This window comes from Stegodyphus dumicola, chromosome 7 (genome assembly GCF_044657685.1).
Source record: "Stegodyphus dumicola isolate Sdum_Otavi_A_Nest chromosome 7, ASM4465768v1".
Lineage (NCBI taxonomy): Eukaryota > Metazoa > Arthropoda > Arachnida > Araneae > Eresidae > Stegodyphus > Stegodyphus dumicola.
Genome location: NC_140774.1, coordinates 155,252,159 through 155,264,581, shown reverse-complemented (window position 1 = coordinate 155,264,581; position 12,423 = coordinate 155,252,159). Strand labels below are relative to the sequence as shown.

The 12,423-nt window shown below is 31.8% G+C and overlaps 1 protein-coding gene across 1 annotated transcript in view; it reads right to left on the bottom strand.

Moving 5' to 3' along the window:
- Window positions 1-12,423, bottom strand: part of Rop (Syntaxin-binding protein Rop) — a 56,038-nt gene that overhangs the window by 36,265 nt on the left and 7,350 nt on the right. The window contains exons 3-7 of the mRNA XM_085820948.1: window positions 9,100-9,176; window positions 5,916-5,991; window positions 4,269-4,372; window positions 3,651-3,796; window positions 2,063-2,147 (exon numbers count right to left, since the gene is read on the bottom strand). Coding sequence (XP_085677074.1) covers window positions 2,063-2,147; window positions 3,651-3,796; window positions 4,269-4,372; window positions 5,916-5,991; window positions 9,100-9,176 — 488 coding nt within the window. The remainder of the gene's footprint in view (window positions 1-2,062; window positions 2,148-3,650; window positions 3,797-4,268; window positions 4,373-5,915; window positions 5,992-9,099; window positions 9,177-12,423) is intronic.

Genomic DNA, 12,423 nt, shown 5'->3' with positions numbered 1-12,423 from the left:
TTGTGAACTATGATGCAAAGAAGCAGAGAAAAAGAACAGAAACAGCAACACATTAATGGGGGAGAAAACCTTTTATTGAAAGGTTGCACTATAACAGGTGTTCGAAATTACAACCAGAATTCGTCTGGCAGGCCTGACAGCAGCGCTGGTGCATGGAATTCCTTACTTTCTGGAAGATTTCTGTCATGTCATGTATCTTCCTGGCAGCTACAGATATTCGAGCAACAAGGTTTTCAACTGAAGGAACAGGCATCTCGTACACTAAACACTTCATGTGACCCCAGAAGAAGAAGTCCACACTGATAGGTCGGGTAATCTGGCAGGCAAATGAACCGAGCCACCACGACCTATCCAAGTAACTGTTCAGAAGTTACGTCAAGGTGCCAATCGTGTAACATGGAGGAGCTCTGTCATTCTGGTACCACACGGAGCGGCACAATGACGGAGGAACATGTGCTGTGTCAAGAAGTTTAGGCAGGACTTGTTGCAAGAAGATCAGGTACGCCCTACCATCCAAAGGACTGGGCAGAAGGCAAGGTCCAATGCGGTAGTCTCCAAGAATGCCGGCCCAAACATTGATCAAGAATTGCTCTTAAGCTGCACATAATTGCATATAATGAGGGTTGTGTTACACTGATTGAAGGCTCTCTCATGTGTAACGCATGCTTCATCCGTTAATAATACAGCCACAACAAATGCTCTGTTTATAGCAGTCTGCTGCAGAAACCATGTAGCAAATATCCTCCGGAGTTAATAATCCTCAAGCTCTAATAACTAGATGCAATGAGGACGATACCCACTCGTTTGCTTTCCTGCAAGTATTCACCATACAACGGATTAAGATAAACCCACTTGTTAAGCTATTACTCAAGTAATCGTACTTGGATCGTCTTCTACCAGACGTAAGACCGCCTCCTCATTGTCAGGTGTCCTCATCATTCGCTGGCGATTCATTGTAGTTCTCGTTACACAACAATCTCACATACCCTTCTGTTCATACTTACGAAGGTCGTGTGATTTGAAGCATGCCTTTTGGGGTAACGTTCCTGGTACAACTGCCAAATAGCATGGCTGTTACAATCTACAGCTCCATACATGATCAACATGGCGACCAGTTCATCGTTTGAATACGCGGTCATCCTACTAGCTTGGGAAACAGATCACAAATAACAATTTCCAGCAGGATCGCTGTTTACGCAACCTTTTGTTCAGCACCATCTACTGCAAGACTGCAGGGAGGAATCTTCCGGAATGTAAGGAATTACATGCAGCTCCACTGTCTGGCCTGCCTTACAACTTCTGGTCATAATTTCTAACATTTGTTGTAGTAAAACCTTTCAATAAAATGTTTTCTGTCCCATTATCTGTGTTGCTGTTTCTGTTTTTTTTTCTCTGCTTCTTTGCACCATAGCTCGCAACTATGGCATTTGTGACCCTCATTCCTATGTGATTCCGAGTTGTCTTTATACCCCCTACACACCCTGCAAGTTTGTCGGTCTGGCAGCGAACCACCCTGTATATATAATATATATATATATATATTATATATAACTTGTAGAAAAAATACAAAACATATGTGGGGAAAAATTTCATGAAAATTGGATCAAGAATTAATTTCATAATTCGATCCAAATAAACACAACATTAAAAAAACTATAGAAAAAATATCACAACTACTACAACTTTTGTTTTATATGTTCAAGAAAATAGTGATAAAAGAAATATATCTAGAATAAAACAATTCTTGAAAATGATTAAAAAAGTTTTAAATTTTTAATCACTTTAACCTAAAAATTATTTAACCCCTTCAGGACGGGTGTATCATATATGCATCAGCAGCTAATCCTCTTACAAGATGGCATGCCACTTAGCGCAACTCACCTTGAAGACAGCGTGTTGAACCAGTCCATCACCCGGTTGCTAGTGTTATTTAGGACTAATGCATATACGACATACCCGTCTGCAGAGGGTTTTTATTTCAGCAACATGCCCTTGTGAAGGGGGTTAATAGTTAGCATTTTATATATATTAAGATTAAATAACAATGAACAGTTATACATACTTCTCCCATTGTAGGCTCATCTGCTTTGTAGGCATCTAATTTTTGTTGAATCAATTGTGCTAATTCTACATTTCGATCAAATTCACTATAAAAGGATAAAAGAACAAGTATATGTACAAGTATTTACACCATATTTAACAGTAAAGTGACATATTAAAATCTTGCTATTTAATGAATTTTTTTATTGTAGATAATATAATCCATAATTAACATACAAAACATTTACTCAAAAATAAGTCATCCACATACATTTTAGGATAAACTTTTAAAAATGAAAACTAAGTCAATATTTGATGACAGCATGGTTCTACTTAGAATTCATTTGATTCTTATTAGAATTAAATTCAAATTACATAATTAAGTACAATATTTTACTATGGTATAAAAAAGAAAAATCAGCATTAAATTTATTACCTATTTGTTTTCAGACATACCAGTAACCAATAAAGCAGATGCAGGTCTTATTGAATTTGCTCAACTAGATAATTAGTGAAGTCTATTTACTTTACATATATGGTAATTACCTCTGTGATTTATTTAGCATTTAAACAGTAATTATTCTATACAGTAAGTTAATCAAATTCATTCTTTTTTCTAGAATTTCATTTAATGAAATATCCAATAACAAGACTGCCAAATTTTAGAACAGAAATACAGCAAAAAAAGGAGTTCTTATTTTTGAGTGAGTATGACATTAACTACAGAAAAGCAGGATTAATTAAAGCAATTTGTTTTAGTATCATGGCAATCTTTCTAAATATGTTTTGAAGCAATACTACAACAAACATATTCATATTTTTGTAATTATGCAGAATTCAACCCTACATGAAGAAAAGAAAGAGTAAAAGGGAAAAAAAAGTTTTTTTCCTTATGACTATATTTAAATTTTTTAATAATTCATCATTTTATATTATGCATTAATAGTTCAATAATGAGGTAGGTAGTATGTAATTTAGCACTTTTAGTTCATTACTTTTTGATGATGCCACTAAACTTGATTGTTATTTTAACAATTTTTCCCCTACTGTTTTACTATATGTTTGAATATGAAAAGCCCTGAATTTTTTACTTTATGAAGTTATTATTATTGACTTATAAAGCTACTAAAATTTAAATTTACTGGAATTAGCTTTATTTATGTATTCTTACTTATTTGCATTTAGTTCCATATTTAAAAACAGTATTTTAGTAGTGCCATCTAAGAAATAACTAACTAGAAGCAGTATGTCACATACTTTATCCTTAGCAATTTATTAGACATTAATTCTTAAATCTATTCATAAACTTGTGTACTCAGCAGTTTCCGAAAATCTATACTGATGTTTATATAATCTATCAAAAATTCTTTAACAAAAAATCTCAAATGAAATACACAATAATCATCACAATTTTTAGACAATGAGCTTAATATAATTACATCTAATATGGGGAAATACTAAGCAATAATAAGCAAATTCAGGATTTATTTATCTACTTTTATTTCTACTAACATTTTCTCAATTTAAATTTGACATTCAGCCTAAACAGATGTTCTATACCAGATGTTCTTGTTCTATACCTTAACTAAATTAATTTCAAATTCACTTACTATCGATATCGAAGGTTCGGATACTCTCCAAGGGTTGCACAAACAGTTGCTATTTGTTCAGCAATGCGTTCAAGATTTGCAGAGTGAGAACTTTTTGAAGGATTGTAATATAACTGAAATGTTTCTGGATAATCCAGTGAAAAGACCTAGGATAAAAAATACTTAATAATTAAAATGGTTCTTTGCATTTAAATATGTGTATCAAAGTCTACAAAAAAATAAACCAAATTATCTAAAATTGAAAACATTTTGCATAAATGCATGCCTATAATTAAGCTGATAAAAATTATAATTATTTATTTCAAAAGTGTTTCTTTTAAAAACACCTTTCCTTCCTCTTCTCTTGAGTAAAAGTTTGTCAAATTGGAAAAAACAAGTGGGGAGGGGACACTAAAAATGCATCTGAACTGAACATTTATAAATAAATGTGAAAACAGTATGCCAAATTAATAAATGACAAAACAGCAAAGTATTAAAATGCTAATACTATGATTTATTAAAAAAAAAAAAAACAAGTGCTAAACTGAATCTACTAATATTGAATATGACACACCATTTTCCTCATTAAAATATAAAGTACCTAGAACTATTATACAATAAAATAAAATACAGTTTTACCTGAGATTCATAAGGAAGAAAGGCAATATTGATTTCTTTCAAGGTTTTTATATATTTAGCAGTTGGCGATTTGCATAGTTCATTAAATAATTCATCAGGACATGCTAAAACAAAATTTTATTATCATAAAGTTGTTACAAATACATATAAATCAGTACAATTCTATTATTGGGACCACAAAAAATCACCAAACTATTGCTGATGCCAATAAGTACTGTAATCCTAACACAAAGAAGGAAGCATAATCATAAAGAACTATTTAAGAATATTATTTTCATTTGATAAAAGGTTAATTTCATGTATTAAATTTTTTATTACAATCCATAAAAAAATAAAACAGTTAAACAACTGAAATTAAACAGAAGGCACAAAATTTTTAATTTCTTCCAACATTGCAGAGAAAATATCAGTTTTTGGGGGCAAAAGCAACAACATAAATTAGGGTAAATATGAATTGAGGTTCTGTTGAGCAGTGCCCTGATGGCATTTATTACATCATTTAGCACTGCCCAACAGCCACTCTACTGTTTGTGTACGAGACCCACTTTTCGAGTCCATGAAATTATATTTGTGACTGACAGTAAAATGTTCAAAACAAGTTATATGCTTTCCAGTAAATAATGCTTCTTTCTGCAATTCTTTTACGACATTCAATAAATTTTTTGCCAAATGATTTGTAACAACAAGTAAAAAAACATTCGTCTCATTCTTAGCATAATCCACCCAAAACCCTGGTGAAAGAACATACCCAATATTGTTCTTTCTTCGGGAGAAAAGGCTTTCATCTACTTTAACGATCTTGTTACATTTGGCAATTTTCAACTCAGGCTAAACAATTAAATCTGTGTCAGATATCTAATGCTTGTAACTGTTCCAGGTTACAGTTACATTGTTGTTCATCTTCAGATAGAGTTCACAAAATTCAATAGCTGTTATCTTCTGACATCATAATAACATTAAATTCAAGGCTACTGCAGCTATATTTCTCTGTTAATTGTATTGATAAAACAATCTCATTTCTTTCATAATTTCTATTGCAAATAATGCTTTTCCTTTGAGGTTAAGTTAGGTTAAGTTATTTAATTACGGTTAAGCCTCGAGGGCTATCTGCCTAAGCGGAGGGATATCTTCGTGGAGGGGTTTCTAAAGGAAACTGACTTGTATACACGTTACACATGGGGAAAACCACGAAAACAAACATGCAGCCAGCCCGTTCGCGGGATTCGAACCTCGGACCGAACCACCAGTGTTCAGCGTCTATACCGCTCGGCCGCTGGTGGGCGCTTTTCCTTTGAAAAAATTACATTGTGCACTTTTCATCCTTGGATAATTCCCAAAATGTTAGATCCATAGCATAATCAAAGAAATTAAAAAAATTAAACTAATATTTCAATGGCAACTTAAGAGTCTAGAACTATATAAATTTACACACAGTCTAAAGTAACATGCATTTTGAGAAACCTAAATTTGCATGCAGTCTGCAATTAAATGTGCACATTTGCTAGGTTTAGCATTTCGATAAATATATTTTTATTAGGATTTTGTATAGTCCCCAATAACGGAATCGTACTTATAAATCATACAATGATAAGAAGCAATTATTACAATCATTAGTTGAAATGCATAATACCAAATCTCTATATTCACCTTCTGTGAAAAAAATATGAGCAGACCTATACATGTTCCGATTCACTTGAAAATCCCGCATTAGTCGTTCAACAGACTAAAAAAAAAAATAAATAAATAAATAAAACTGAAGGAAAATAGATGCAAGGAATAAATTACATAATGCATATTTATAATTGACATTTACATTAAATTTATTATAAATTCAATCAAAAAATTCATTAATAGAATGTACATTTAGTTGCAATTAATATCATGATAGCAAAAATACTTTTTTTAATCCTTCTTTCCCCATGTATTAAAATTTAAAAGAATGATGCATTATGCGAAATTTTAAAAATGATTCTATGTTTTACATTTAAACAGCTGAAAAAATATCTAATCATAAATCAATAATTATTCAAGGAATGTTAAAATATTATATGATATAGATTCATAAGATAAAATAATCCATAACATTATAAGATAAAATAATCATGCGTGATGCAGCAAAGCAGCAGCAAATAATCTTAAGATCAATATGTTTCCTGCCTTTTCAGCAGTCACTGTAACTGCATTACTTACCACTCGAATCTCTCAAAAACGACTTTTGGTTATGAGTACATGAAGATCATTTCATTCATAAAGGTCATTTCAGTAATAAAATGACTGAAGTAATTAAGTAATAAAATGACTTCAAGATAATTTCAGTCATTCTGTAATGATCATTTGACTGATGATTCGCAATTTTGGTCACTTCATTCTTAATATTTAAAATAAAGAAGCAGTAATCATTTCTCCATTGCTAGAAGAAGCAAACTTTCGTAGCAAGCTTTAAAAAAGCAGTAATTATTTCTCCATTGCAAGAAGAAGCAAACTTTCCTAGCACGCTTTAACTCTTTCGCAACGAAGTTGCCCGTAACTGTTCATTCAGGCAACGGCAAACCGCCCCAACACCTCGTTTATTTTCTACCTAGTGCTTTCCCCCTCCACGTTAGTGTATGGCTCATTGGTTTTGCGAGTTGTTAAGAGACATGTCAATCATTCTTTTGAAGCAACTAAAGGAGACATACGGAAAGCTATTAACGTTCGCAGGTGCAATCCGGCCCTAAGGTGAAACTGCACACAATGGATGAAACCGCTGAAAAACCCCCGAGAGAGAAGCAGTCATTTCACTTAAGTAGGTTATTGTTAATGCTGTAGCTATTTACTAGGCAGGGGGAAAGGAAAACGATTCCAAGACAAATTCGTAAACACGGGCGTTTTCGATGTTTGATGAAAACAGATCTGGTCGTCTCTCGATGCGAAAGAGTTAAAGAAGCAGTAATCATTTCTCCATTGCAAGAAGCAAACTTTCCTAGCATGCTTTAAAGAGCGGATCTCTCTTTCACAGAAGTCTAGCAACTCAATGGCAGTCTGGCCAAGACTTTTTTTTCTTTTTAATTTCTAATGGGCGCTGTCTAACCTCGTCAACAATACAGAATCTAAGCAGTTGTGAGAGTAATCACAAGAAATAAATCATACAGTTTTACCATATATTCAATAAATACTAGAGATCACAAAAATAAATCAAAACAAGAAGTGCTAAAAAAATATGGTTGCAACAGAAAGCAGGCATTCATTGGCAAGTCATTTTTATTTCTGTAGCCTACCCAAGTTTCAAGAGTAAGATAGAAGTACAGTACAAAGCCCACAATCCGGACTCGTCGGGACTTCGGAGATTCCGGATAAGGGGTTTTTCTGAATTATAGATCATTAATTTAAATCTGGTAAGATGGCATGCAGAAATTATACAATTAAAAATATGAAATCCTAATTTATGAAATAAAGAACAATTATGATCTAAAGGGCATCAAAATTTACAAAAAAAAAAGCTTAATATTTATGCATTTACTTTATTAAAAATTTCTTTCAATGCAAGTTGTTAAAGTTGCTTTGTTTTTTGTGCTAATACTTTCTTTTTAATTCTATAAACAGACATAATTCCTTATTCAGTTACAAAGTTCCACTGTTCCTGTAGTTGGTGTGTCGAAAATACTGACTAACTTGTCATCGAAATTTTTTCATTTTCAATAACCTCTCTGTCACTCTCTTCACTATCGGAAAGCGGTTGATGATTGGGGCATTGTCGTCACAATAAAAAACTTCTGTTATATCATCTTCATTTATTACCGTTTCTCTACATTTCTTTACAAAATCCAATAACTGGAAAATTTCGCCTTTAGTTTGCGATGTCCGAAAACCTTCAAATTCGCGGCTATCATCTTCATCATCCTCACCATGAAATATGGCCATAAATTATGTCACGCATTTTTTAACGTATCTGGAGACACATCCTCCACGATCTTGCAATGCTCCACATAGCAGATTTTATGCTAAAAAATAATTATCTAAAGGGTATCAAAATTTACAAAAAAAAAAAAAAAAAAGCTTAATATTTATTTGTTTACTTTATTAAATATTTCTTTCAATGTAAGTTGTTTAAGATGCTTTCACAAAAAATTCAAAAAGTTCCTTTTTCTTTTGTCATATATAGTGGACTTTCCAATGCCATACTTCTCGCTTAATTTTGAGACAGGTAGGCCTTTATCCATTTTTTGCAGCAATTCCACTTTTTGTTTATAGGACATCGAAATATGCTTCCGCTTTGTACATCCTTTGGCAGCTCCAGAATTGGAAACTCTTTTTGACATAATCAAAAGTTCAAGCTTAATTTTTATAAAATTGTTCTAACAGTCTGCAAAAAATAATAAGCTGCATCCAATTAGAAGTTTACAGAACAGCACAATCTGCAACACTAACTGAAATGCCTTAGATAATTTTAGCCTAGCTTATACCTTCTGTTATACATTAAACGTGCATGCGTAAACGCATATGCGCATAAAGTTTGTAGCTTTGAGGTCTGGATTATAGATCATTCTGGATTATGGACATCCGGATTACAGACTTTGTACTGTACTACAAACTTGATGAAAATTTAACTTGCCTTAAAAGTATAAGAAGTTCCTGAAACTTTCAAGAAAATCCATGTGATCACATTTTCTATACATTAAAAATGACTCAAATTATTTATTAATTATTCAGGATAAATAAAAAATATGAAATATAAATGTCACATAAGCAATTATTAATTTTTTTTGCTTCCTTTTACCACTAATTAATTTTAAATAAATTACAAAATATTTAAAAATTTTGATCATTTTAAAATAGAAAAGGAAAAAAGGACCTTATCAGTAGGTGTTATCAAGTAGATAGCTTCCATGTTAGGTAACGGCTCACGAATTTTTTCAATATCTTCCACAACTGCAAAAAAAAAATTAAGCATAAATAATATATAAAAGCACACAAATAAGGCATTTCTTTTGATTTCCAACTAAATCAAAATTTCTTTTCCATTCAAAATACTAATAGTAATATTTTAAAAATATATCAACATTTTAATAAAACATTCCTGCATCCTATCAAGGAAAGAAAGCATTTATGAACAAGAAAGGGACTGACCTTTTATAAATTGTGTTAATTTTAACAAACCCCTAAAAGTTACAAAATTTATAAAATGCCATTGAAATCTTGAAAGTTGTATCTTATTTATACTGTAACCTATACCATTTAACTTAAACTATATGTCTAATTCTGAATTTCAAAATTTTAGATTCATTTTTAAAACACTGATAACTAATCAAATGTCAGCAACTGTATATATATTTTTAGATATTTACAGATAAACACCAACTTTGAAGTTATATGTCTTCATTTAACATTTCCAAATACATGGAAATTCTAGAAACAGAAAATCCATTACTGATACAGTGTCAGACAAAATCAAAATAATAGAACCTATCTCTTGCACCTTATCCAGAAACTGTGAACATATACCTATTTTTGTGTGGTGAATAGGGACCGCATAAAAAAAATCACATAAAACTTCACGAGTAGCTATAAAAAGTACCGTCATTTATAGTTGACTTTTTTCAGTTATCACGTAGACAGTTAACAGTTTTTGCGATGACTGTTGTTTCTCTAGACATTTGTATATGTCTTGGTAGCCGGATATACAAGATTGAAGCTCCTTTTTTTATTGATTATTTATTTATTTATTTATTTTTATAACTTTGTCAATTTTGTTCCAATTTGATTGAAATTTTCATATGCCATAAAAAAATCACACATAAAAAGACTGCACATAAACTGGTTTGAATGCAACTGAAACCGATTCCACGATAATGCAAATTAAACGACTGCAATCAATTTACTTATTTAAATTTATAATACATTCCATTTCTTTCAAACTATTGTAATTTATAACACATAACAATATGCTTCTGGTTAATACATAACAATATGCTTCTGGTTATGCTTTTTCTCCAATTAAGAAATGATTTGAACTTTGTTTATAAAGTTCACAATATCCAATAGCAACAATAGAGCTCAGCAAAAATTTTTCACCTGATTGTGAGACTACTACATATCACACAGCACCATTCCAAAATAAAAGAAATAATTCATATATACAGAATATATCATACATTAAACAGAATTCTACACATACTGTACAAAGTCTGAGATCCGGACCCGTCAGACGTCAACGGTCCCGGATTTGGGAATTTTGCGGATATTAGATCACCAGTTTAAATCTAGTAAAATGGCATCTAGAAATTAAAAAATTAAAAATATGAAATTGTGATTTATGGAATAATAAAGCATTTATGATCTAAAGGGTATCAAAATTTTCAAAAAAAGAACTTTATTAAACATTTCTTTCAATGCAAGATGTTTAAGTTGCTTCGTTTTTTGTGCTAATATTTTCTCTTTAATTCTATAGACACATATAATTTCTTGTTCAATTACAAAGTTCCATTATTCAAGTCCTGTAATTGCTGTGTCGGGAATTCCAACTAATTTGTCAATCGAAATTTTTTCATTTTCAATAACCTCTCTGTCACTTTCCTCATTATTGATGGTATTTTCTGGATCCAGAGCCATACTACAGATTTCGCCGTTTTGTTAATTGACTGATGATTGGGGCATTCTCATTGCAATGAAAAACTACTGTTATATCATCTACATTTATTACTGCTTCTTCACATTTCTTTACAAAATGCATTATTTGGAAAATTTCAGCTAATTGGTTTGCAATATCCGGAAACTTTCAATTTCATGGCTATCATCTTCATCATCCTCATAATAAAATATGGTAGCTGGACATAAATTATGGCAATTATTTTTTTAAGTATTCTGGAGACACATTCTCCCACATCTTGTGATGCTCCACACAGCAGATTTTATGCTAAAATATTTCAAATATTACTGAAAAGTCTTGCCATTATTCAAGAATTTTAACACGGATTTTAAAAATGCTACTTTATGTTTGCATTTCAGTGTGTGCACTACTCGAAAATCCACAGGCTGAATGATGGTCGTATAATTTTGAGGAAAGAATAATACGGATACATTATCTTTCACTAGTGGAGTCTGAACTGTACAATTGTCTAAAATCAGAACAATTTTTGCATCATCAGGTAAACCAACCGAATTCAAACATTGCCGAGCCTCAAGTATGAAGTGATTTTCAAACCAATCAATCATTAATACTTATGTCATCAATGCTCTTTTATTTGTGCGATACATAACAGGGAAAATCTTTACTTCTTTAAATACTCGAGGTTGTGTATTTTTTCTGGCTACAAAAAATTTACACTTGCATGTTCCTACAGCATTTGCACATGCTAAAATTGTTAGCCTCGCTTTGGAATCTTTGACACCAGTTGGAGCCTTTTCTGTAGAGAATGAATAGGTATTTCCCAGTACATATTGCCAGAAAAGACCAGTTTCATCAACATTGTAAATGTGTTCTTCATATGGATTTTCACTTACATTGTTGGCTACGTATCATGAGATTGGCGACAATAGGACAAGTTGTTCTGCTAAATTTTGTCTTGCATCTATCGTGCAAGAAAACTAAGCTTGAAGTGTATTAGATATTTATTATACTTACATCTATTTCTGGCAAATGCTTAAGGCTAACCTAAGTATTGAATAAATAAATTCCAACATATACTTAAGGCTTATCGAGGGCCAGCGCTAGATATCTTAATGCCTGATGCAGTCTTTGCAGGTCATAAATTCTGCAAACAAATGCCTCGATAAGTTCTAAATTTCTGCCGCCCATATATTTTTGGTCCCAGTGATTTACCTTATAACTAAAAATTTTGGCATCCCTTAACTTTGTTGCTCGATGTTTGTGTAAATTCCAAAATTTCGTCTTCCCTAAATTCTGCCATCCGGTGCTGCCATATGAGCTCTGGCGCTGGTTCTGGGTTTATGCGAATAACAAATCAGTTATTCTTATTTCAAATAGCACTAAATGTAATCTTTTGGTCTATGATCATTAACAAAATATATTTTTACCATATGGAAAGAAATTTGTTCAATTTTTCCTCGTGAACAAATTTCTTCTTCATTCTTAACTTAAATCTGTAATCACTACCAAGCGTAATACCAACAGAAAAGGCTACCATACTTCTTGTCATTCAATTACTAATATAAAGAA